Source organism: Eleutherodactylus coqui, chromosome 9 (assembly GCF_035609145.1).
Source record: "Eleutherodactylus coqui strain aEleCoq1 chromosome 9, aEleCoq1.hap1, whole genome shotgun sequence".
NCBI classification, from domain to species: Eukaryota; Metazoa; Chordata; class Amphibia; order Anura; family Eleutherodactylidae; genus Eleutherodactylus; species Eleutherodactylus coqui.
The window spans coordinates 116,767,804-116,795,318 of NC_089845.1; the positions used below are offsets into that span (position 1 = coordinate 116,767,804).

The window sequence follows — 27,515 nt, forward strand, 5'->3', positions numbered from 1 at the left end:
CGCAGGAAAGGAGGGACCTGCTGCGGGATTCTGCATGAATAATCCGCCGTTGGCCTGATTTTCCCCGTGGACATGAGGCCTAAAGCTGCCTGTCCACGGACGTTGCGATATCCCCTGGTGGATCTCCGCCACTCGGGAGCAGGAGCCAGCAGACAGATCTCCGCGGTGACCCCCCTTTCTGACAGATAGGCTGACCACGGAGAATTGCGGCAATTCACAGCACGCTGCGATTTGCCGCCCGCGAGCAGAGAATTGCTATGATTCTCCGCTCATGGACAGGGGGGCTGCGCTTTCCATAGCAACGCTATGGAAAGCGTGCACTGCGTTCCCTGCGGCTGGATTATCGCCACAGGGAACGCAATGCAAAAACGCCCGTGGACAGGCAGCCTATAAGTATGAGTGTTGGAGAGCGGGGTTATTGTTGTTCCATCCTTCTGGGTGCCTGAGAGTGCCGGCCACATGGGGGTACCTTCAACCCTCATGTGGTGAGAAATGGAACAAAAAGGTTTCCTGAAGTTCCTGATGCCAGGAGCCATTAGAGAGGGGGGGGGGGGGGGGGAGTGAGTGACAGGAGTAAAGAAAAGTCAAGACCACCGTGCAGAGGTATTTTTATAAGTGAGTGTCTGTGGGGAGTTTTCCCTTCACCTTCCCGGAGCTGCACCATACAGATAACTGGCATCATCCGGAGTTCCTCGCTCCTTTTGTTTTGCCTGCATTGGTGAGTTCTTAACTGTAAAGTGTTGACGTTTTGCCGGGCCCTGACCGCTCCCAGGGCCTGAGGCACTTAACCACTAAAGCGTGTGTGAACTCTCTCTATTATCACCGAGGTTCATTCCGGTGAGTAAAGAAACGGTGGCGTCACGTGACATGTATTCCTGTTATATGTATATTGGCCATGCTTCTCCTAGGGGTGTCCGGAAGAGGCCCAGCGATGCTCTGGCTGAGACTCCGTGTGTCCCTCAGAGGGAGCCTGGTAGGTGCCACCATGACATGTGACAGTTTTACCCTCCCAGCTCCCCAGCGTATGCCCGTGTCCGGAGTTACCCTATGTGACGCTGCACAGAGCTGACTGTGTGTGGTGTCCATACAGTGCGGTGCTGAGTGTATGAGGTGTCCATGCAGTGCAGAGGTGTGTGTGTGTGGTGCCCATAGAATTTAGAGCTGAGTGTGTGTAGTGCCCATGCAGTGCAGAGCTGCGTGTGTGGTGTCCATGCAGTGCAGAGCTGCGTGTGTGGTGTCCATGCAGTGCAGAGCTGAGTGTGTGGTGTCCATGCAGTGCAGAGCTGAGTGTGTGTGTGGTGTCCATGCAGTGCAGAGCTGTGTGAGTGTAGTGTCAATGAAGTGCAGAGCTGAGTGTGTGTGGTGTCCATGCAGTGCAGAGCTGAGTGTGTGTGGTGTCCATTAAGTATGTGGTGGCCATGCAGTGCAGAGCTGTGTGTGTGTGGTGCCCATAGAATGCAGTGCTGAGTGTGTGTGGTGTCCATTGAGTATGTAGTGCCCATGCAGTGCAGAGCTGCGTGTGTGGTGTCCATGCAGTGCAGAGCTGCGTGTGTGGTGTCCATGCAGTGCAGAGCTGAGTGTGTGTGTGGTGTCCATGCAGTGCAGAGCTGCGTGTGTGGTGTCCATGCAGTGCAGAGCTGAGTGTGTGTGTGTGTGGTGTCCATGCAGTGCAGAGCTGTGTGAGTGTAGTGTCAATGAAGTGCAGAGCTGAGTGTGTGTGGTGTCCATTAAGTATGTGGTGGCCATGCAGTGCAGAGCTGTGTGTGTGTGTGTGGTGTCCATGCAGTGCAGAGCTGTGTGTGTGTGGTGCCCATAGAATGCAGTGCTGAGTGTGTGTGGTGTCCATTGAGTATGTGGTGGCCATGCAGTGCAGAGCTGTATGTGCGTGGTGCTCAGGCGGTGCAGAGCTGTGTAGGTCAGGCAGCTCCGCCATGACAGCTGCTGACGTCTCCCTCACGCACTCATTAGACAACCACAGCAGCTCTAGGCCAGCGCGGCCCGACTCCTCCCACACACGTGACTGATCTGACGTAATCAAATGGAATCCGGGCGCATATATCCCTATTCAACACTACTCGAGCCAACCAATCCGGGCTCTCCGGTGCTGTATGGGTGTATTACTCAGCAGCCGCCTCTAGATGTCGCTGTTCGTATGCCAGTCCAGACAGTAGCCGCTCCTCCCCGCAGCGTCCTGCGTACAATAACAGCACAGCTCCGCGGAGAGGCCGTGTCATCAGGTAAGTGATCGTCTCTGTACCTATCACTGCTGGCTGCCCGCATCATGGCCACCGCCTGGGCTTCTCCTACAGCGCCGGAACCGGGGGTGGGGAGCTGTGGAGAGGGGTGGCCTGGGCCTGCAGGTAGGTAATGGGGAGCTGGTGCTGTGCCCACTGCAGCAAGGGGGGTGACAGCCGGCACCCGACCCCTGGTGTCCCTCGGCTGTGTGCAGTGGGGGGCGGAGCCGAATCCCAGCTGGCAGGGTTTATAAGGCCAGGAATGAGGAGCAGCCTGTGTGCCCACCTGTGGGGTGGCACCTCCTCCACTATGTACCCCAAAGACTGACGGGGTGGCCCTTCCCCTGCTGTGGTCTGTTTGTTTGCCAGAAGTGCCCACCCCGGAGGAATACACTGTGCAGGTGAGGATGCCCACCAGAGCGCCACCCTAAGTGCATCACAAGGCGGTTGTATATTAGTGGCGGTAATGATATATCGCCGTCATCACGCACGGACCGCCGCTGTCCCGCTGTTATTTATCCTCGCAGTGTATGGTCACACGGACCGCCGCTGTCCCGCTGTTATTTATCCTCGCAGTGTATATTCGCACGGACCGCCGCTGTCCCGCTGCTGTTTATCCTCGCAGTGTATATTCGCACGGACCACCGCTGTCCCGCTGCTGTTTATCCTCGCAGTGTATATTCGCACGGACCGCCGCTGTCCCGCTGCTGTTTATCCTCGCAGTGTATATTCGCACGGACCGCCGCTGTCCCGCTGCTGTTTATCCTCGCAGTGTATATTCACACGGACCGCCGCTGTTCCGCTGTTATTTATCCTCGCAGTGTATAGTCGCACGGTCCGCCGCTGTCCCGCTGTTATTTATCCTCGCAGTGTATAGTCGCACGGACCGCCGCTGTCCCGCTGTTATTTATCCTCGCAGTGTATATTCGCACGGACCGCCGCTGTCCCGCTGTTATTTATCCTCGCAGTGTATATTCGCACGGACCGCCGCTGTCCCGCTGTTATTTATCCTCGCAGTGTATATTCGCACGGACCGCCGCTGTCCCGCTGTTATTTATCCTCGCAGTGTATATTCGCACGGACCGCCGCTGTCCCGCTGTTATTTATCCTCGCAGTGTATATTCGCACGGACCGCCGCTGTCCCGCTGTTATTTATCCTCGCAGTGTATATTCGCACGGACCGCCGCTGTCCCGCTGTTATTTATCCTCGCAGTGTATATTCGCACGGACCGCCGCTGTCCCGCTGTTATTTATCCTCGCAGTGTATATTCGCACGGACCGCCGCTGTCCCGCTGTTATTTATCCTCGCAGTGTATATTCGCACGGACCGCCGCTGTCCCGCTGTTATTTATCCTCGCAGTGTATATTCGCACGGACCGCCGCTGTCCCGCTGTTATTTATCCTCGCAGTGTATATTCGCACGGACCGCCGCTGTCCCGCTGTTATTTATCCTCGCAGTGTATATTCGCACGGACCGCCGCTGTCCCGCTGTTATTTATCCTCGCAGTGTATATTCGCACGGACCGCCGCTGTCCCGCTGTTATTTATCCTCGCAGTGTATAGTCACACGGACCGCCGCTGTCCCGCTGTTATTTATCCTCGCAGGGTATAGTCACAGGGAACGTTTATTTTTATTTTTTTTTCTCTTCATTTTAAACTTATGCTGTTTGCAAAAAAATTAAATCTCCGCCCGCCGTCTGTCAGTGCGATGTTTATACGGGAACAGCCCGTTCACGTCTGTCGCTGCGTTTACCTATGGCTCTCAGGATGCGAGCGCGATCCAGTGTAAACCCCTCTTGTACCCATGGGAACCACAAATAAAGAGAAAATCCTTGAGGCCGAATTCACACACACATATTTGCGCAATACACAGAAAACGGATGCCATTGAGTTCAATAGGTGTGTTCACATGTGGGTATTCGCCACGTACACGTAAGTCTGTCGCGCGCCAAAAAAAACCCAAAAATCGACGTTCTCTAGTTTCCTGCTCATTTGCGCATCCTGAACTCATTAAACTAATTGGCCATCTTATTGGCTGAGAACATCGGTGCGTGTTTTATTGGCGCCCACAAAAAGTTTAAAAACCGTGCAGATGCGCGTACACGCGTGTAAATATGGCCGGAAATGCAGGAAAGTTACAAAACACAATTTTTGGGGGGGAATCGAGGGGCAGAAAACGCCCATGGATGAGTGTGAAGCCTACAGAGGATCCATCATGGGAGGGTCAGCGGGGTTGGCTGCCATCCTCGCCCCCCTGCGCCCGGATGAGCTCTCTATCTCCTTAGGTCCGGCACTGGCACTCTGTGCTCACACGGCGCGGAGTGTCCGCAGCGAGCATTTCACCGCAGATCCACCACAAATTCCACATCGTTTGGTGCGGATTTTGGGTGAGAATTGACCCGTTTTAGGTGAAAACCACTCAGAAAATCCGCTGCTATAATTGACACACTGTGGTTTTAGTCCGTGGGCTGGGGGTGGCAGAGGCGTGTAGCCAGCCCCACTGACTTTATCCTATGAGGGGTCCTCTTTAACCCTTTAAGGACCACCCAGTGTAAGTTTATGGTGGGTGGTATATGGAGCGGTCTTGGGCTGTTACTGACTGCTGATACTCTCTGATGGCTGCAGTTCTCTGCTTAGCTGCCGTTGTTAGATGTGCTTGACAGCCCATGTAAGCAGCCGGAGGGGAGGCTAGTGAGCGCTCCCAGGTCTGCCATGGATTGCAGTTTATTAAGCTCCGCCATAAGCAGGGCTTAATAGAATGCTGCTAAAACTACAAGCTGAGGTTTTGCAGTACAGTGTGGAAACAATCAAACTATTGTGTAAGTTATGTTAAAAGTTCAAAAAATCCTTTTTTCTTTTTCGCATGTAAAATAAATTTAAAAAAAATGGCATTGTGACTTTCATAAAAGTCCAAACTATTGGGTTTGTGTGTTTAAAGGGGTTGTCTCACGCCGAAACGTTTTTTTTTTTTTTGCATAGGCCCCCCGTTCGGCGCAGGACAAACCCAAGGGATGTGTTAAAATAAAAAAATATATATATTACCTACCCGAATCCCCGCTCTGCGACTTCTTCCTTCTTCCTACTTCTTCCTTCTCCAAGATGGCTGCCGGGATCTTCACCCATGATGCACAACGGGTCTTCTCCCATGGTGCACCGTGGGCTCTGTGCAGTCCATTGCTGATTCCAGCCTCCTAATTGGCTGGAATCGGCACACGTGACGGGACGGAGCTACACGATGGCGCGTAGAAGGGGCGGAGCCAGCACGCCGCTTGTGCCCGGACGACCAGAAGGGAGAAGACCCATCTGCGCAAGCGCGTCTAAAAAAGCAAGAAGACACCGAAATTAGACGGAGCCATGGAGACGAGGACGCCAGCAACGGAGCAGGTAAGTGAATAACTTCTGTATGGCTCATATTTAATGCATGATTTACATTACAAAGTGCATTAATATGGCCATACAGAAGTGTATACCCCAACTTGCTGCCGCGGGACAACCCCTTTAAGGTTTCTCCATCACTGCCCTATATGAAGGCACCCTAACAGAGGTGTGTATACGGGGGTTGGATATGCAGATGGTCAGAGCTGATACTGGGACGCTGCTGTCCCGATCTGCATTGCGTTGTCTTCTCCTTTCGTACTTCTCTGACTCCTTCCCGGATTTCTTTTTCTAGCGCATCAAGATACAATCATGTCCTACGTCTTTGTGAATGATTCATCCCAGACCAACGTTCCCCTCCTGCAGGCCTGCATCGATGGCGACTTCAACTTTTCCAAGCGCCTTCTAGAAAGTGGTTTTGATCCCAATATCCGGGACAGCCGGGGCCGTACGGGGCTTCACCTGGCTGCGGCGAGAGGGAATGTAGACATCTGTCAACTGCTGCACAAATTTGGAGCTGATCTCCTGGCCACCGATTACCAGGGTAACACCGCCCTGCACCTCTGTGGGCACGTGGACACTATACAGTTCTTGGTCTCCAATGGGCTCAAAATTGATATTTGGTGAGTTGTCGAGATTTTATGACACAGATCTCTGTAGCGCAAACATTTCGGGAAAGAAGTGAGAGGTCCCCTTTACAGAGGTACTAGAAATTATTAGATAGTACCAGTGTTTCTGGTGGCACAATCTGCCGCACAGTACTGCTACATGCATGTCACACAGCTCTGCTACATACATTGTTCATCCCATACAATAGGGATTAGAAGCAGCACAGCACTGGAGATGAAGGACCTGTGATGACATCACCATCATGCTCCACCCCTGATCACATGACTGTGATGCTCATCCCCAGTAAATGACTTGTATGCTCCGCGGGGGGATTTGTAGTTTGCCTGTAATCTGCACAAGGATGTAGGACCTTTGATGACATCACCATCATGTGATCAGGGGCGGAGCATGTAAGTCACTCACGCACAAAAAAACTGGTCATCGTTAGTAGTTTGTTTCCCACCTCAGACTTTCATGATATGTCATAACTGTCTAATAGGTTCAGGTCCCAGAGGTCAGGCCGGCATATAATACGAGATCTGAGTCTGACCGCCCCCGGACCTGCTGCATACTGTGATTGGGGGGGTTTGAAAGTATGGAAACAGTGGACCAGGCTGCTTGCGCATTTTCTATAACTGCCAATGCGATTGCTGTGATTGGTTCATCGGGCGCTGCAGTGATTGGCTGAGTCGCGGCGCTCGAGAATCAATTGGAGCTAGCACTTCCTGGAGGCGGGGTTTATGAAACCGCTGACCAGGAAGCATTCCCTGAAGACCACAAACAAGTTCTGGAGCTGCTGAGGAGACGTGTGGCAGAGCGAACAACACCTCTTAGGGGATGTATTGTTTGTTTGTTTTTCTTGCAGCTAGGGCTTATTTTAGGCACAAACCGTAAGATTCCCTACTGTAAATTTTGCATCGCACTGCCCGAAAACCGCAATTTTAAGCAATAGGAAAAAAAGGCTCCATAGGGAAACATGGGCTACAAAATGTCGCAAATCACAGCTGTATAGGGCATGCTGCAATTTTTTTTTATTTATTTTTTCCTCGCATTGTAGCAGCCTACAAAACCTCGCTGATGTTAAGGAACCCATTGGAAAGCAGAGCTTGAAGACGGCAGTAGATTGCTGCCAGACTTTGCGGGGAAATGGCAACTGAATCGCACAAAGTAACATACTAGCAGGTTTGATTGTTAGGCCAAGACGGCATCCCCTGTTCACATTCTCTACTACCGCGTTTCCTCGAAAATAAGCCCTAGCACGTTTTTTTGGGGAGGCTTTAAATATAAGAGTTACGATAGTTAATAATAATACAAAAGTTAATAGGAATGCCTTATGTGCATGAAAAGGGCTGTAAAATCGCAATTGCTGCGCCTAAAGAACCAATCACAGCTATCACTTTGTGGAGGCGGGACTTATACATCCCGTGACCAGGAAGTAATCCTCTGCGGCCGAGGCCTGGGGGAACCATGCCGTGGCTCTGGAGAGCAGCCGGAAGGACCTGGACCGAACCTACTGGGCAAGTGACTCTTCTGACCTGCATTAAAGTAAGACATTCCCTGAAAGTAAGCCTTAGTACATCTTTTGGGGCCAGAATGAATATAAGACCCTGTCTTATGTTTGCGGGAACACGGTAGGGTCCTACTACACTTCTCCTGCAGCAATCTCTGCAAAATCATCTGCTTGCCAGGGATGCTGAGAATGGACCCGGGGCGATCCGCTGCTTGCTGCCTGTTCTGAAAGGCAGAGGTTCACTTTAATGTCCTTGAGGGAACAATGATTTGTAATTCAATGGCCTTAATGGTTTCCCATCTGTCATATTATCATTCTGTAATTCACATGTTTTCCCAGCAATCACCAGGGTGCTACCCCGCTCGTTCTGGCGAAACGCAGGGGGGTGAATAAGGAGGTAATCCGCATGTTGGAGTCCTTGGAGGAACAGGAGGTGAAGGGCTTCAACAGGGGCACGCACTCCAAGATGGAAGCCATGCAAACGGCTGAAAGCGAACGGTACGTCCAATGCTCCGAGCTGCTAATGGAGAAGGGGCACAGCACTCTGTCGGAAGGATCCACCGAGGAAGACTGGTATGTTGGGAGCCCTTTATACTCCTTCATAAGTCTCGCTTTTTCTCTAACTCATGCTTTTACTCCTCCGTCTTCACGTATCGCCAGAAGAGCCTCAAAATCGTCTCAAGTTGGAACCCAAAGAGAATATCCCTCCTGCCGACCGTTAATCCCTAATCACTGACTATGACAAAAACATAAATCACTATTGTTTGAAGGGGTTGTGTCGCCTAAAAAAAAAAATTTATTTATTTATTTATTTATTTTTTTTGGAACAGCTGGGCATGGAATAAAACAAGACAGCATGCTCGCCTGTACCTCATACATAGCTGAGCGGCTCTTGCACCCGTCATGTACGTCCACCGAAAGTCAGGTAATCGCTGAAGCCAATCAGAGGCTGTAGTGTCACCGTCCAGAGCTCCTGGCTTCAGTGCTCACATCCTAGGCACAATGATGCCAGGAGTTCTGGATGGTGATGCTGCAGCCTCCAATTGCCTGTTGTGGCCACCTGACTTCCTGTGGACTGGATGCAAGAGATGCTCAGCTGCATGCCACGGGGCTGAAGAGAGGCAAGTATGTTTTTAGGGACCACTGCACACAGGCCCTTCCACAATCCTCATTGTGGCAAGGTTACAGGATCCGTGTCACTGCCTAGCGACGATGCAGCAAAATCTGTACTGCGCATGTGTGCCGGCTGGACCATCCGTAGTGCAGATTAAGGACCAATGTCCATGGGCAGATTGGATTCTGCATACGGGAGCCTGCAGCAGAATCCAACCCTGCCCGCGGCCGGGGACCTGTCTGGGTCTTTCTGCTTACCCATCTGGGTCTTCTGTCGTCTTCACAGCGGATGTATGGGAAAGCTGCGGCTGGTCTGCTGAGGTTTTTTTTTAAACTCCTGCTTTCCTGTGCAATCCACGGCCATGCAATTGAATTGCGGCCGGGCCACGGATTGGACGGCTTCCATTGACTTCAGTGGAAGCTGTTCATGTGGGAACCGCACTGAAATGGGCAGCAAAACAAATCCAAATGCTTTAATTCATGTGTGGACGCCCATGCTTCCCTATGGTGGGTTGATTTGCAGATTCCGCAAATCGGACCCACCTGTGGCCATTGGACCGAAGAAGATTCCAGACAGATATGCAGGGTCATCGAACGGCCACAGGGTCAGATTTCGCTACGGGATCCCGCATGCAGAATCTGACCCGTTCGTGTGCAGCCGGCCTAAGGAGCTGATGTAGAACAAGTACAGGTTCACAGTTCCTCCACAGCTGATGGTGGTTTGCCTTACTGCAGCCATATAGGTGATCCATAGATGTGGCTTGTCCTTATAGCTGCCTATAGGGTCACTGAATACAGGTTTCTCCCTCTGCTGGAGATCGGCTCTCGGAGAGCTTGTTTTCATTTCTATTGCAGAGTTTAAAGGGAAGCTGTCATGTAAAACGTGCCGTCTGATCTGAGAGCAGCGTGCTATGGAGCAGCTGAGCAGATTTAGAGTTCGTTTTGTGGGAGAAGATTCAGTATAGGGGCTCCTTCACTTGGGAGTGTATATATATATCTATATATATATCACATGAATGTGCAGCATATATTTTACATCTTGATCATCAATGACCTAGAATAACGATATCCTCTTCTTCCCACACACTGCTATTATGGCAAACCTGACCCATGTGAGCTGCGATCATAGGGCTCCATTCATACTACCATCCTTGTTGGGGTTTTTTTCGGCTGAGTCCTCAGAACCGAACCATGAAAAAACTGTAAGTGCCGCACGTTGCGCCACTTCACCCAGAACGTTATGCTGGTTCTATGTTTGGTTTTCTCTGTGAAAATGACCTTTGCTTGTCATATAATTTCAGTTACATATTAGCTTACAAATGCTGCAAGTTCAGGTTATAAAACGTAGCTTTATTTATAAATATTTGTTTTGGCGAGAACAGATATAAAATGTAATAGACACGTATGAACACTGTATGAGACTAGCTTAACCCCTTAGCGACCTTTTTTCCATTTTCGTCTCCCCCCTCCTCCCTTTTTTTTTTTTTTTTTTTTTTTTTTTAAATCGTAACTCCTTTTATTTATCCAAAAGGCAAAAGGGTTTTTTTTTGTTTTTTTTTTCTACTTTTTATTTTTAAAATAATTAATAAAACTTTTTTTCTTATTTTTACTTTTAATCCTCCTGGGGGTCCACAATGCGCGATGCTTTGATCACTTATGCAGTATGATGTAATGCCATAGCATTATATCATACTGCATTCTGACGGGCAGCCTATCAAGCCACACCTCGGATGGCTTGATAGGCATTCAGCCATGACAGCCCTGGGTCTTTCAGAAGGACCCCAGTTACCATGACTACACTTTCTTCAACTACGTGTACTTTTTCTGTTTTGTCTTTTTACATAAAGTGTGGAAGGATAGGCACGGTTTCGCATGATCTTCTGATCTCTCCTCTGCACACTGTAGGCATTGCAGGACTGTTGCTCTCTGTGTTTCCCTCGGGGTCTTCCCTACCCCTTCACCCATGTTCTCACTTTCTGAGCTGCTGCGATGTGCCCTTTGCTGGCAGCAAGCTGTATGCAACAGCCTATTGTTGGCTACAGCCTCGTATGATCGGCTCTGTGGGTTGCCTTTAGTCCGCTGGAGCTTTACCATATCTTCAATTCTTCACTTGCCTTAGTAGAAGGAACTTATCTCACCATTTCTCATGAGCTTCCCAAATCAGGACGGAATGCAAGAATTACAGAACTGTCAGTCCTACTGGGACGATCAGGGTGGGTACACATTGGGTATGGACATTACATATGCCCCAGGAAAGAACTTGACATGTGCTCCAAACATATCAATAAGGCCCTGCTGACCAGACGTAAACTAGGGGTCCTTTTGAGATACATGTATGGGGATGCCTTTTTTTTTTGGAATACCTTAGTAGAGGACACTATGCTATACAAAGCCAGGCAGAAAAAGTACATACGGTAGCATAAGTTTGAGTCTTTCTGGATATAAAGCGGCTATCGGGGGGGGGGGGGGGTGCAGGAGATTTCTCTCCTCTTGCTCCCCCACCCCTCTCCTTTTGAGATAACACAGCGGTCGTTCGCTACTGAACGGCCACTGTTTAACATGAACAAGGAACAATCAGCTGATCGTCCATCGCTTTTAATGTCATTAATTGAAAGATATTTTACTATAACTGGAAGGATTTTCCATTAGAAATCCCTCCCTTATCACTAGTTTCACTCCATGACATTCTCCTGACTGACCAGCAGGTGGCTCTACGTCCTCATTCTCATACAGGGATCCCTATAAGCTTTGGATGCAGCGATGTCACTGGAGACTCTAGTAACTGCTGGTTCTTCACGAAAGCAGGATTGTGTGTACTTTACACAGAAACGACTGGTTATCTTGGTCTCCTATATAAGGGATGCGTCCATGCATCCTAATCTTTCCATGATTGATCAATTAAACGGATTCCTATCGGTGAGATCCGTCACTCATGGGCTATAATATTGTTTAATGGATCCATCTTAAAGTCTCACAATGTATCCATTCAGTGGATCCCATATTAGTCTGTGTGACAGATGCCACTCTTAGGCATTGATCACCGCCTTCGATTAATCACTGTATCGGGAGCTTTTCTCAGCGTTTACATTAAATTTCCTCATTAACGAGGAAATATTCCTGAAACCCTTCTTTCACCAGACCTCTAGATCTGTCAGGAGATGCCGCTAATGATCGCATCACAGCCCTTTATCTCTGAAAACATGGGCAAGCGGTCCGAGCCCCTGGACCTCCACCATCGTCTGCGATGGACTCGTCTACGCCTCTTATGGAAGACGTTCCGCTTCCTATGTCATGTTTTTCTATGTGACTTACGTGGTTGTTTATAGATAAGTGGATATTTTATGTCTGGGGTGGCTGAACCTCTGACCTGCGGGAACATTGTGTTCTCATACAGTTTATTGCCAACGTGCTTTGGGGCTGCTTAAGAGCACACTGCTGAAACCTTTCTTGGCAAGAAGAGTCAGGATCTGGTATGTAGGAATACTTTGCTGGAGAGAAATAACAATGCACATAGACGTTCTTCACCTCTGTGAACAGGAGAGCCTATGGATTGTCCTAATTACGTAATGCAAATATAGATTTTCTGCTTAAATGGACACTTGGCGTCTACAGGGCTATAGGACAGGCTTGCAAATGCTGAAGTAGCTGCCACTTGGCTATCTTGGCTCATTCAAGGATTCCTCCAGATCTCTAACTGTGGTGGACTGCAGCGCCTCGCCCCCAAACTCCATGGCATGAGAGGTTGCGTGTCTGGTGTAAGTCTTCATTGAGCGCCACTGGGTGAGCCTGGAATCCTCCCTTTGTTCCCTGGTGGGTGCTGTGCCCGTCTCTGGAGGTCAGAGGGGAAGGTTCTTTACTTCTGGCCTCATGGGATCCTTCTGCAGTTGTGGGTGAACCCTTCAGTGGTGGAAGTGCTCCCTGTGTTGCTGCACCCGGACCAGAGCTTTGCTGTATGTGACCTCCTGTTTTATCTGTTGCTTCCATCAGCAGATAGCACTCTGGGTGACAGCTAGCATCACCAGGGATCAGAGCAGGGGAGAGAATTGAGCGTTTTCTAGAGAATCCCATGTACACGCAAAGATAATCTTTCAAAAGATAGGTTTTGAGCGATTGTTTTGCATAAACTGCTAATGGACAATGTCTATTAGCAGCTTATCACCTTTATTTGCATGTAAATGAGCCTCCATGAACTGTATGCAGAGAACAGCAGGTGGTCTATTCTCTGCATTCAGCTCCTTTGTTCTGCAGCGTGGCTTCAAGCTGAATACAATGTAATCGGCGCTTCTGTGGAGAATACAGCACCATGGACAGCAAACACAGCATGCGGTCTGTTATCTTTTCTCTGGTTGAACGATGGATTTTTATGCTCAACTAAAAATCATTGTTCAGCCAAAGAGTGAAAGATGGAAGCATTTACACACAACGTTTATTGCTCAAACTATGGCTTTTGAGTGATAATCGTTGCGTTTAAATGGCCCTTAACCTTGCATAAGTAAGGGGTTGGATTCCACCTTTTGCCTTAACCCCACACGAATGGAAATTATGAGAGATGGCTCTGTGCACTTAGTATCCTGATGGTCCTTGTTTATTTCTGAATGGCCTCAGGGTTTCTGCTGGGCCTTGCCTATAGCTTTAGAGCTTTGGCTCATGCTGTGTAGATTCTGTGCTTGGCCGGTATAGCCTTGAAGCTTTGGCTTGGCCTATCCGTTCTGAGCTTGACTTATCGCCTCCAGGCTTTTGCCTAGGACCTTTTTATGCTCATGGAAAATGGATTACTGGTAAGTAATCTTGTTGTTTTAATCACCTTAAAGGGCCAGTTAACCTAAAGTGCAATACTTGCTGTACAAAAAAAAAGTGCATCGTAGAAGCGGATGTATTCCTGGTTGTCTGCAAACCCACTGAGGACTGTTTGCTTCCCTCCAGCTTCTTACCATACTATGCTGCCCTCCCTGCATCGCTGAAAGATATGAGCGTTTGGATCTATTCCCCCCCCCCTTCCCTTTTTTTTTTTTCTGTCAGTCTGCATGACAAATTACAGTATACTGTAGCCTTAATCTTAGGCTTACCAATGGATTGCAGATGCATGATTTGGTTACGTAATGACGTGTCATTTTCTCTTGCAGCGCTATGGAAAGTCATTCCCTCTTGAATCCAAACCTTCAACAGGGAGAAGGAGTCCTGTCCAGCTTTCGCACCACTTGGCAGGAATTTGTGGAGGATCTTGGATTTTGGAGAGTCCTCCTCCTTCTCATTGTCATTGCCCTACTTTCTCTTGGCATTGCGTACTATGTCAGCGGGGTCCTGCCATTTGTGGAGAATCAGCCAGAACTAGTCCACTAGAGCAAGAGCTAAGCTTGCCTGTGAGCTCGGCGTCTCGATCCTTTCCAGCTCAGCGCTGATTGTGGGTGCTGTGCTTCTGGACTCCACCACTTTGCCACCTTCTTCTCATTACATCATGGGATGTTTTCAGAAGGTCCCTGGAAAGGTTCCACTGTATTAAAGGACATTGGACATATGGACATGCCTGGTTTTTAATGTGCAGTAGATGGAAGACTCTTGAGCTTAAGCCTTGCTACTGGTTTCCTCTTGAGATGAAGAATAACTACCTCCTTTGTTGAGGACTCAGCAAGTATAACATTGAGGAAGAAAAGCAAGGTTCTCGGATGAAGGTTCCATCTGCTTGGTTACAAGAGTCAGTCTTCATCAAAGGGGTTATTCCGCCCCAAACATTTATCACCTTCGCAAACAATATGTAATAAGTCTATGATGGTTGGAGGTCCAACTGCTGGGACCCCCAGGGCTTATGAGAGTGGCACAGGCTGAGTCCCTCTAGTGAATGGAGTGGTAGTGTGTATGCATGACCCCTGCTCCATTCACTTCTAAGGAGGATAGCGGAGTGATACACTTGGTTATCTCCCTGGACCGTGAATAGAGCTGAGGTCATGCACTGCCACTGCATTCACTAGTGGGATTTGGGGTACATCGTTCTTCTGATCCCTGGTGGTCCGAACCCTAATAGTGATTAGTGTTTTTAATGGGGTAAACCCTTTATCATTTCATTCCTTCCCATCATCCTTGGTCTCATGACATGAAGTGTTACATGTTATTCATTTCAGTTTCTTATTGGGGTTCTGTTTTGTTATATAATATTGCATCGTAGCCATTTTGGGTAACCTTTTATTCAGTGGAAAATTGTAATTTTATGGTATTACTAAAATATTAATCAAACTGTTACACTACAATAGAAATCATTGTAATTCTTGATAAAAGGTACAAAATTCTTATCAAATCCCATCCTTCAGTGTAACATACAAGTGTATTGCCTCAACTTAACCCCTCTACGTCTGTAGGTCTTCTTTTGTCAGTTAAAGGGGTTATCCCATAATTGTATTTAGAAAACTATAAGATCCAAGTATAATCTAACCATACACAAAGTTTTAACCAAAATGTAAGCATCCAGGAGTACACCCCAACCCAAATGCCGGATTCATAAATCCCCCAGCCCACAAAGTGCTTGCGAGAAATGTGGGACCTCATGAGAAAACAGTAGGAACATGCACAGCACTGAAGGACCACCCAGCAGATGGACATCGTTGGAGAGGACCAAGAAGCAAAAAGAGTACCTGAAAGGCAGCTAGTGAGTGGCAGAAGGCATGTGTAGGTTACTTTACATTAACTATTAGGCCACAGCGCTCGTAAAAAAATATTGGATTCTGGGATAACCCCTTTAGTGCGGCGACACTGGTGTCACTACTTTTATTTCCTTGCAAATGGGAGATGGTACAATGCTTCTGCAGCGCCACCTATTGGAAGACAGCTTGCCTGTTAATCAATGTCTGACATTCTAATAGGTCTTGTTACATAACTCGGAATATAAACCTAAACCAGAGTCCTTCACAGAAAGAAAAGGTAACGATCTCTATAAACAGCAGTTTCGGGGGGCTTTGCCCCTTGTCAGTGTACAGCAGGTTACTGGTTAACTGGATTAAGAAGCCTGTGATGTGGGTTGAGAGGGCTTCAGTTTCCTTGCAGAGAAGGTTAAGGCTTGAAAAGGATTGCCTGGCCTATAAATCTACTGAAGCCTCTTTATCGATCTTCACAAGGTGAAATTACCCTTGTGCCATCCATTTCCCAATAACTGAGAGACTCTACCGTGGTCCTTTTTATATGAAGTTGGCACAGCGACTCACCAACAGTCCACCCTGAACCTCCACCGGTAAGCCAGTTTATCAGTCAGAACTGCCACTATGTTTTTGGGCTTTCCATCTAGCGAAAAGTAAGAGGGGGGGGGGGGGGAAGCGGCTTTCGTACATTGGAAGAGAATGCTGGAGCTTGTAGACTGTTGGACACGTGATGTTCAACCCGCTGAGCGCCATTATTATAATGGGAGGGTAGAAGAAGGTAGTCCATATTTAAAATATGGTTATATCTGTTGGTGTGGCAGGTCATAGTTGGAACACAACATGGTGATTTTATACAGAATGGCGCAAAAGTAAAGCTGATTTATTCCTACATGAACCACAGCCAGAATGACATGAAAAGATAGAAGAACTCTAAGCTTTTAATGTAACTCACAGATTTCGATGTCTGCTCCGATGGTGACCCTAGATGACCTAAGACAACGCATCTTTGCTGTAGTGGAATTAATAACTGAGGATATACCGGGACACGTCTGGGCAGAACTGGACTACCGACTTGACATTGGCCGTGCCACCAATGGCGTCTACGTAGAACAGCTGTAAGGTGCATTCAATACTTAGAGTTTCATGTCATTCTGGCTGTTGTAGGTCATTTCATGTAGGAAGAAATAAACTTTACTTCTGCACCATTCTTATGAAATCGCATTGATTCTAATGTCATTTGTGATCCCAATGTTAGAAATTGCATATGATAAAGAAATGCTCCCCTCCCTCCCTAATACTACGTCTGAGTGCTTCCTCCAGTTTAATTTCTGTTAGCGGAGTTTCTACTCAGGGGTACAACTATGGGAGTAACATACATGACAGCAAGCAGAGTCTTGGTATACATGTATGCAGACTGGGCTTAACAATGGCTAGATACTGGAAATTGTAGTCCTTGGGGGGTTATAGCAAAGTTCAGGCATACATTTGAAACTTCACATTGCTCCATATGCACAGGGATATGTTACCACATTTGGCCTGATTTTAGACGATTTCCTCAAATTATGCTGTTTCCAGGGTGACAGATTTGCTTAATAGAGTAAAAAGAGAGGAAGTCTAATAGTTCTGTTCTGAAAACACTGAACCCCTAACAGATTGCTGCCACCAGACTGGAACGGAGTAGATGGCAGTAAGCGTCGCTGGTGAGATGCAAGATTATAAAAATGACATTCTGTAGAGTCGGAGCATCCAGTAATCCATAATGCATAGTATCGCCAGTGAGTAAAAATATCCCCATTACTCCCCCCCCCCCCTCCCTTTTTTTTCCCCCTTAAATTTAGGGGGTAGCCAGACTTTATTTTTTAGTACGTAGTTCAAGTACGTATCTATGGGCTGTCATTTCTTGCTGCTTTTTTAATTTTTTTAATTATTTTTTTTTAGTATACATTAGAAAAGGGATTTTTTTGCAAATTTTTGGCTTTTCAAAAAAATGTGTAATTTTCCCCTTTTTACTTTCTTCCTTGTTTTTGTATATAGACTATCAGTTCCAAGGACAAGTCTGTGGTCGTTGAGTTTTGTTGTTTAAAATGTATTACTGTAGGGCTGGTTATGAGCAGAAAGGGCTCCATATATAAAATCTTTTTCTATTTTCCACAGTAACCGGAGTGGCAAGTGGTCTGCTTGGTTGATGGAGATATACATTTTGCAGTTTTTATGTTTTAGGTCTAAAATGCCTAAGAATAGTTTTTTTTGTTAAATGGCGTATTGTATGGTCTGACTATTTAGACATCTGTAATGGTGCTTAACTCGCAGAAAGGAAATTCCATCACCACTCCGAAGAGGATATGCAGTCTGATGTAACTTGGTCAATAAGGGTTTGTTTGTCCATATCCAGAATGAAAAATGGATTAAAAAATTGTCCTTTTGGGTTGTTGGGAGGGGAATTTTCTTTTGCAAGCTCCAGTGATTCAGTACAGAGCTCAGTAAATTACTGGGGTGTTAATAATATTTGGGGTGCCTCTCCCAGTTCGAGATACTTGCCTTCTTTTTAATACTAAGACCATTGAGGCATCGCAGTGGTTTATTAACCTACACAAGTATAGGACTTGTGCCCACAATGGCTACTAAACTCGGATTATACATTCATTAACCAGGGGGCCTTAGAGCTCCCTCACACAAGCGTATTGAATGACTGCCTGTTCCCTCAGAATGGAGGCGGGCGACTGGAACCCATCTGCATCCATTCACTGAGCGATCATCATTGGAAGTACTGGGATGGCTGTCAGCCCCTTAAGCATTGCACAGTCCCCCCTGAGTAGATGTACTGTAACAGCACTGAGACGTATGTGAGTGTGTAGGAAAGGGATGCACTATTGACAAAGGGCATGATAACTTTCAGATGTCAATATGTAGAGTTCGGGTATGTTCACACGCTGGAATCAACACATTTTTCGGTGTGGTACCTACTTCTAAACACCACGGTAGAAACCCACAGCTGAGCCCTAAAAGTGGCTCCACCCATGACCTATAAAATGGTTCTTGGAGGCTACTTGTGTGATGGAGAAGCTGGATCATCGTATCAATGAATTACGTGCTTCCTGGGCGATCCTGGCCAGCATGTTGGTAGGTATTTGCACCAGTGGATGTGTGAGAGCATTTACACAAGACAATCGGGCTCAGGATGCCCTGGGCAGACCACCGGGAAGAGGATCATCTGATCATAAACAAGCCTCTGTACTTCACCCCCCCCCCCCTCCCCCAACAGAGTACTAGAGCCTCCATGCCCCCCCCCCCCCATATCACATCTTGTATCCAAGCTAGAGGCGTCCAACAGGGTACTAGAGCCTACCTTCCCAGTATGATATCTTGCATCCAAGCTAGAGGCGGTACAACAGGGTACTAGAGCCTCCATACTGCCTGTATCACATCTTGTATCCAAGCTAGAGGCGGTACAACAGGGTCCTAGAGCCTCCATGCCCGCCTGTATCACATCTGGTATCCAAGCTAGAGGCGGTACAGCAGGGTACTAGAGCCTCCATACTGCCTGTATCACATCTGGTATCCAAGCTAGAGGCGGTACAGCAGGGTACTAGATAGTCTCCCTTCAAGTGGTCAGTTTTCCGTAATAAATGATCCTTTTGCTCTGGTATTGTAATCACTTTCTTATATTAACGTTACAATTACACACCGTTTCTTTCCGTTCCAACAATCACTTCTAGGTGCTTTCATATTTTTTTTCTTTCTTTTACACGGAGTGTCTTTACAGAAATAGACAAGGCAGGAGTGCAGACAAATCCTCTGAACTGAGTCAAGTGGTGGACCTCCCACCAGGGGATAAGTCATCAGATGAGAAAAAGGCTGGGCAACCACATTATAAGGCTGCATTCCCACGAACGTATATTGGCTCGGTTTTCACGCTGAGCCGATATACGTTCTCCTCGTGTGCAGGGGGGGGGGGGATGGAAGAGCCAGGAGCAGGAACTGAGCTCCCGCCCCCTCTCTGCTTCCTCTCCACCCCTATGCACTATTTGCAATGAAAGGAGGCGGGGTGGGGACAGAGCTAAGTTTCACGAATTAGCCCTGCCCCCATTCCGCCTCTCCCCATTGCAAATAGTGCAGAGGGGCGAAGAGGAGGCAGAGAGGGGGCGGGAGCTCAGTTCCTGCTCCTGGCTCTTCCATCCTCCCCCCCTGCACATGAGGACGACGTATATCGGCTCGGCGTGAAAACCAAGCCAATATACGTTTGTGTGAATGCAGCCCACAGGTTTTATTACTTGACTAGGGTGACATGGCTGCTTTATTCCAGAAACAGTGCCACGTATGTCCACAGCTTTTGTCTGCTATTGCTGTTCAGCGCAGTTGAAGTGAAAGGAAGTGTGGCCGCTATTTGTGGGAGCAAGCAGCCATGATTACTAATCCTGGATCACCCTTCAATGTATAAAAAATAGAAACAAGACCAGAGATGGGACAAGGAGAATAGCAGCATACTGCTTAAAATGTAATCTGTAGTTTTATGATGTAAAAGGTCATACTTTATGCCATATCTGCACTTTTAATTTGTGGCTTTTTCTCTTTTTTTGCATTTTTGCCACTATTGAAAAGTGGTCAGGGCTTACATAGGCAGGAGTTTCTTACGGACCAACAGATTTCTTACAACTTGTAGCAGAAGGTGCAGTAAATTCTAGCAGGCACACATTTCAGTCTCTGCTGCATGAACAGCCAACTCTATTGAGGCATGCCCCTCTTAATTGGCTTAGTGCGCTCTACTCCAACAAAGTGGGGATTAAGACTGGTGTATGAAATGCCGGTCTTCATAAATTCCTTCTTAAGTCTACCATGTAATTGGTCTTTCGAGGTTGAGGGAGTCCTTCGTTTCTAACCACCTTGGGCTTTATGCTGTCCACCCCTGCTTTAAAGAATTGTGTATGCCTTTATCTAAATCCTGCAGATTTTTAATCAATAATACATTACTGATCTTTGTCCCATAAATGTTTCTGCTGTTATAATATATAGCTGTCGCAGGGATGCTATGGCAAACTTTACACTGATGGCAACCATTACGCCACCATCAGTTTGACCTGTTGTCTCCTCACAGGAAGGGTCGGCAATTCATGTTGCTTGTTCCAAATTTCCATCGGCATTCTGCAACAGAAATCTGGATTCATCTGACCAGTCGATGTTTTTCCCTTGCTCACTGATCCAATTTTAGAGCTGTTTTGTCTACTGTAGTTGTGCTTTTCTGTTTTTTCCTATTAGACAGCGATGGAAAAGGAACTGGATGTCTGCTATTATTGCCTTTCCATGCTAGAAAATGGCACGTTGTGTGTTCTTACACAGTTAAAGTTACCTGCACTGTATTTGCCAAAAAATTGCTTAACTGTGAAATGCCTGTTTATCAGGAGCGATGCAACTTTTACAGTGAGAAATCCTACGGTTTTCCCCAAAATAACCCCTAGCTGCATTAAAAACCAAAAAAACCACAATACATCACCTACCAGGTGCTGTCTGCTCCGCCGCACTTCTCCTCCGAAGCTCCGGCACACTTGTCTGCAGCCTTCAGCCAGCGCTTCCTGGTCAGGGGGTTCAAAAATCCAATGTGATTGCTGTGATTGGTTCTCGAGCACTGGGGCTCAGTCAATCACTGCAGCGCTCAATGAACCAATCACAGACATCACATTGGATTTTTGAACCCCCTCACCAGGAAGCGCTGGCTGAAGACTGCAGACAAGTGGGCCGGTGCTTCGGCGGAGAAGTGCAGCAGAGCGGACAGCACCTGGTAGGTGATGTACTGTGGGGTTTTTTGTTTTTAATGGGGCTGGGGCTTATTTTCAGGGCAGGGCTTATATTTCAGTCCCCCATGAAAATCCTGGCAAAAGAGCACTACAAAAATGCAATATTGCCGCGAGAGAACACAATGATATCGCACAGAACACAGGTGCGATATCACTGCAATTTTCTCACGGCGATATTAATGTGTTACCATGCAGGGCGGCGCTGGGTCCCGTGGCCGGCGCGCGCCGCTTCGAGCTCGGCTTCGGCGCCCCGGAGCTGTGCTGTCAGGGATCTCCCGGCGGCGTGGAGCAGCCAGCGTGCAGCAGCGTGGAGCAGCCAGCGTGCTGCGGCGTGGGCGTGTCCGCCCGTAGGGTGCCGCCCGCTCTCATCCACCTCCCTTTATGCATCAGGGGGAGAGTCGGCTCCTCCCACTCTCCGCCCCGGGGCGGAGGCTTTTAGTTAAAAGGCTGGCAGTGACCTGAACTCACTGCCAGTTATTGGTTCTGCTAGCCTCTAGTCAGGTCTATTCTAGTCTGTCCTAGTTGCTTGTCAGTTTCCTTTCGTTTGCCTGTGAGCTCCACCTCCAGCCTTGTTTCACCTCGTAGTTTTGTTGGTCTGTTTCACCTGCCTCTTCTGTCGGCACTCTGTCCCCTGTTAGTTGTTCCATCCAGGTAGTCGCCAGGTCCCTAGCCAGTGCAGGGACTGCCGCCCAGTTGTCCGCCTGGGGTTAGCCAGGGCCGAGGCAAGTAGGCAGGGACAGTGGGGTGCAGGAGATCAGGGCACCCCAACTGGCGCTCGGGGGGCAGAGTGCCGTAACATAATAACTGGCCCTTTAAAACCGTTTTTGTCATGGAGGCGATCAGTTCCCTCACGAACCAGCTGCAGGCCCTGGTGCCTGTGATCCAGGATTTATCCGCCCGCATGGTGGCCCAGGAGCAGCGGGGGGTGTCGCAGGGGTCGGACGCCTCAACCAGCCCCGAACCCAAGTGCCCTCTTCCCGAGGTGTTTTCTGGGGAGAGGAACAAGTTTTTTGTTTTCCGACAGGCGTGTCGCCTGTTTTTTCGCATGCGTCTCCGTTCTTCCGGGTCGGAGGCTCAGAGGGTCGGGCTGATAATGTCCCTGCTGCGGGGCTCGGCACAGACATGGGCTTTCTCCATCCCCGAGGGTTCCTCCTGCCTGCAGTCCGTGGACTCCTTTTTTCAGGAACTCGGGGGTATCTTCGACGAACCGGACCGAGCGGGGTTGGCGGTTTCCCAGTTGTTGGCGCTGCGGCAGGGGTTGTCGTGTGTGGAGGATTATTGCTCCAACTTCAGACTCTATGCGGGGGATACGACATGGAACGATAGCGCGCTGAAGGACATTTTTCTGCAGAGCCTCTCGGACGCAGTTAAAGACCTGTTAATTTCCCATCCCGTTCCCGGGTCCTTAAGGGAGGCTATGGAGCTAGCGGTGAGAGCAGATAGGAGGCTCAGGTCTAGGAAGCAGGACAGGCAGACCCGTAGAGTCAGGGAGGTCAGTGGCCCTGGTCCCTCCTCCTCCTTACCAGTCTCTGCGCCCGAGCCGATGGAGGTGGACCCGCTGGACCCCAAAGAGCGACGCCGGATCCGTTTGTTGCATCGTCTCTGCCTCTACTGCGGGAAAGCTGGACATCGGGTGATAACCTGCCCACTGAGGTCTCAAACGCCCGCAGCCGGAACCGGCGGAAAACTCCGAGTCCTAGGCGATTGCAGGGAGGATCGCCTAGGACTTCAGGTACTTCCTAAACTTTTGGTACCGTGTCATGTTAGATTCGGGGATTTTTCCCGATCAGGGCGGGCGTTTATTGATTCCGGAGCAGCCGCTAACTTGATAAGTCTGGGTTTTGTCCGTTCTCTGATGGCGGAATTTGTGGCGTTGAAGACGCCAATTCATTTTACCAGCATTGATGCTACCCCTCTCTCTACAGGCTTGGTACGATGGAGGACCCCAAGATTACAGTTCACGGTGGGGGTCCTCCACTCGGAAGAACTGTCTTTCTTGGTTATGGAAAAAATGTCGGTTGATGTGGTGCTTGGTATGCCCTGGTTGGCACTGCACAACCCCCAATTTGATTGGTCCACCCGGGAATTGACTCATTGGGGGTCATCGTGTCACAATCACCTGTCTACTATAGCTGTGTGCTCCGCAGATACGGTGCTCATTCCGGAGTATTTGTCAGACTTTCAGGATGTATTCTCCAAACGACTGTCTAAGGCTCTGCCCCCCCATAGGGAGTGGGACTGTGGTATCGACCTGATTCCCGACGGTCCCATCCCTAAGGGAGCCATATTCAATCTGTCAGGTCGTGAGCATGAAGCCCTCAAGTCCTATGTCTCGGAAGCTCTGGCCAACCGACATATCCGGCCGTCCAGGTCCCCGGCCGGGGCAGGTCTCTTCTTTGTAGAGAAGAAGGACGGGACACTAAGGCCTTGTGTGGATTATCGGGCCTTGAATAAAATCACTGTGAAGAACCAGTGCTCCTTGCCCCTAATTCCTGACTTGTTGAATCAGGTGGTAGGGGCTCACTGGTTCTCCAAACTGGACTTAAGGGGGGCTTACAATTTAATTCGCATCAGAGAGGGAGATGAATGGAAGACAGCGTTCAACACCCCGTTAGGACATTTTGAATGTCTGGTCATGCCTTTTGGACTCTGTAATGCCCCCGCTGTGTTTCAGGGTTTTATGAACGCAGTCTTCCACGACTTCCTGGGGGTATTTCTGGTCATTTATCTGGACGACATCCTGGTGTACTCACCTGACTGGGATTCACATGTGCGGCACCTGAGGTTGGTCCTGACCCGTTTGCGCGAGTATCAACTTTTTGTCAAATTAGAGAAATGTACATTTGGCTCTAAACAAGTATCCTTCCTTGGTTATGTAATTTCCCCCACAGAGATTCAGATGGAGTCTGATAAAGTAGCAGCAATCTCCCAATGGGTCAGACCCGACAACCTCAAGGCTCTCCAGCGGTTCTTAGGTTTTGCAAATTTCTACCGCAAATTCATTAGAAATTACTCAGTTATTGCTCAACCTCTGACCGACCTGACTAAGAAGGGGGCTGACTTGGGTAAGTGGTCGCCTGCAGCCCTTGAGGCCTTTAGCCGTCTAAAAAAGGCATTCACGACTGCCCCGGTGCTAATACAGCCGGACGCACTACTACCCTTTTTTATTGAGGTAGACGCGTCGGAAGTGGGGACAGGAGCAGTATTGTCGCAGGAAGTCAGTGGGAGGTCTGGCTATAGCCCATGTGCGTTCTTTTCGCGAAAATTCAATTCAGCAGAGCGCAACTACGACGTGGGTAACCGGGAATTGTTGGCTATCAAATGGGCTCTGGAAGAGTGGCGACACCATCTTGAGGGTGCTAGACACCCAATTACCGTATATACTGATCACAAGAATCTGGTATATCTCGCCAATGCGAAAAGACTCACTGCTCGTCAAGCCAGGTGGGCGTTGTTCTTCGCCAGGTTTAACTTTGTCGTGACATATATCCCCGGAGAGAAGAACGTGAAGGCGGATGCTCTGTCACGGAGTTTCGGGGTACCAGACAGTGGGACCATGACTCCCGAGAATATCTTAGCCCCCGGCGTGGTGGTGGCAGTGTTAGAGTCTAACTTCGTCCCTCAACTACAGGATGCCCAGCAGGACGCTCCGTCAGGGGTGCCGGAGGGCAGATGGTTTGTGCCAGAGACCCTACGCCCTAGAGTCATGGATGAGTCCCACTCGTCGGCTCTCGCCGGGCATCCAGGGTTCCAGGGGACCCTGGAGCTTTGCTCCCGATACTTCTGGTGGCCAGGCATGTCTCAGGAGATCCGCAACTTTGTGAGGGGTTGCTCGGTCTGTGCTCGCAATAAGAGTCGGCGGCGTCCTCCGGAGGGTCCTCTGAGACCACTACCGGTTCCTTCCAGTCCCTGGTCTCACTTATCAGTAGATTTCATCACTGACCTACCAGAATCCCAGAAATGCACCACTATCTTAGTGGTGGTCGACCGGTTCTCAAAGATGGCACATTTTGTGGCGTTAAAAAAGCTACCCTCGGCAAAAGAATTTGCCACGATTTTTGTAAAGGAAATAATTCGCCTACATGGGGTTCCCCAAAATATTGTATCTGATCGCGGGGTTCAGTTTGTGTCGCAGTTTTGGCGTGCCTTCTGCAGAAACCTGGGAACGTCGCTTTCCTTCTCGTCAGCGTTCCACCCGCAGACTAATGGTCAGACTGAGCGGAAGAACCAAGACTTAGTGCAATATTTACGGTTGTTTGCCAGCGAAAAGGCTTACCAGTGGGCAGAGTTCCTGCCGTTGGCAGAGTTTGCACTAAACAACCGCCTTTGTTCTTCTACTGGGGTGTCTCCATTTTTTAGTGTATACGGTCAGCATCCTCGCTTCCTTACAGCAATCCCTACTCCGTCGCTCTGTCCGGCAGCGGATGACGCCACAGATACGCTTCGGGGAGTATGGAAAGAGGTGCAGAGAAACTTGGAGGCAGCGGGGGCCCGTATGCAGTTGCGCAGTGGGAAGAGTCTGTCTGTGTCTGAACCTTACAGGGTGGGACAGAAGGTATACCTGTCTTCTAAAAATCTCAAATTGCGGGTCCCGTCCTTGAAGCTGGCGCCACGTTACGTGGGGCCGTTTGCCATCACACGTGTGGTGAACCCACTCGCCTACGAGCTGGGGTTGCCAACCACATGGAGGGTTCACAGGGTATTCCATAAGTCGCTGCTGAAACCTTTTGTCCCTTCGGTGATACCCACCTCCGGTCCCCCTCCGCCCACCCTGGTCCGGGATGAAGTCGAATACGAGGTCCAGGAGATACTGGACTCTCGTCGGTGTCGAGGAATCCTACAATACTTGGTGGTCTGGAAGGGTTTTCCACCAGAAGATCATTCCTGGGTGGCCGCATGTGATGTTCATGCTCCCGTGTTGGTACGGCGGTTCCACCGTCGTTTTCCAGATAAGCCTGGTCGAGTTTCCGGGGGCCCGGAGGTCCCCCGTCAGAGGGGGGGTAATGTTACCATGCAGGGCGGCGCTGGGTCCCGCGGCCGGCGCGCGCCGCTTCGAGCTCGGCTTCGGCGCCCCGGAGCTGTGCTGTCAGGGATCTCCCGGCGGCGTGGAGCAGCCAGCGTGCAGCAGCGTGGAGCAGCCAGCGTGCTGCGGCGTGGGCGTGTCCGCCCGTAGGGTGCCGCCCGCTCTCATCCACCTCCCTTATGCAACAGGGGGAGAGTCGGCTCCTCCCACTCTCCGCCCCGGGGCGGAGGCTTTTAGTTAAAAGGCTGGCAGTGACCTGAACTCACTGCCAGTTATTGGTTCTGCTAGCCTCTAGTCAGGTCTATTCTAGTCTGTCCTAGTTGCTTGTCAGTTTCCTTTCGTTTGCCTGTGAGCTCCACCTCCAGCCTTGTTTCACCTCGTAGTTTTGTTGGTCTGTTTCACCTGCCTCTTCTGTCGGCACTCTGTCCCCTGTTAGTTGTTCCATCCAGGTAGTCGCCAGGTCCCTAGCCAGTGCAGGGACTGCCGCCCAGTTGTCCGCCTGGGGTTAGCCAGGGCCGAGGCAAGTAGGCAGGGACAGTGGGGTGCAGGAGATCAGGGCACCCCAACTGGCGCTCGGGGGGCAGAGTGCCGTAACATAATGTTGCTCGTGTGATAAAGGCCTTAATGACACTCAGATCCATACATTTGATATCAATAGAAACAGAAACTAAAAGTTTTGTTGAGCAACGTCAAAAATGTTTTTCACATCAGGGGGGATCAATGTAAGCCCCTTTTGTCCATCAACATGCTTCGAAGCGTGTAGTCCAGTTCCTGCCATACCAGATTACTATTGACTGATGCAGTGGCTCTTATGATGCTTCCTCGCAGATCATGCATGATGGGTGGTGAGGGATGGCACGTACCATAATGTTAACACTCCCCCAGAGAAAAAAGATTCACAAGGTGTAAGGTCCAAAGAACGTGGAGGTCAAGTAAGAAGCCCAGAAGGCCGCTTCATCATTAGACATTCCATAAACACCATCGCTTTCCATTAAAGTTCGCATTCTCTCGTAGAAAGAACATCGCCTTTTTAATACAAGATCCATAAGTAAAGTGCCATTTAGACACAACGATCATCACTCTAAGGGCATCTTTTGAGTGATAATCATGGTCTAAACACGTGGCCATCGGGCAGTTTTTGTTAACGATTCGCTCATCGTTGTCTTTCAGCTAGATGAAAGACACCACTGAGTCTTATCAGGACCGTGTGCTGAGTTCTCAGCGGGATACCGCTTATAC

General features: G+C 49.1%; 2 protein-coding genes across 4 annotated transcripts in view; one reads left to right on the forward strand and one right to left on the reverse strand.

Annotated features, from left to right (window-relative positions):
• SNX31 (sorting nexin 31) overlaps window positions 1–27,515 on the reverse strand; it is a 133,076-nt gene that overhangs the window by 55,415 nt on the left and 50,146 nt on the right. The gene's annotated exons all lie outside the window — the stretch shown is intronic.
• ANKRD46 (ankyrin repeat domain 46) lies at window positions 853–15,089 on the forward strand. Of its 3 annotated transcripts, none has more exons than XM_066578379.1 (4): window positions 853–973; window positions 5,905–6,232; window positions 8,068–8,301; window positions 13,965–15,089. In XM_066578379.1, the coding sequence occupies exons 1-4, from the start codon at window positions 868–870 to the stop codon at window positions 14,179–14,181; spliced, it is 885 nt and encodes a 294-aa protein (XP_066434476.1). In that variant the 5' UTR covers window positions 853–867; the 3' UTR covers window positions 14,182–15,089. The 3 variants fall into 3 exon arrangements, with proteins under 3 accessions (XP_066434476.1, XP_066434474.1, XP_066434477.1); XM_066578377.1 differs by lacking the exon at window positions 853–973 and adding an exon at window positions 2,081–2,237; XM_066578380.1 differs by lacking the exon at window positions 853–973 and adding an exon at window positions 2,238–2,360.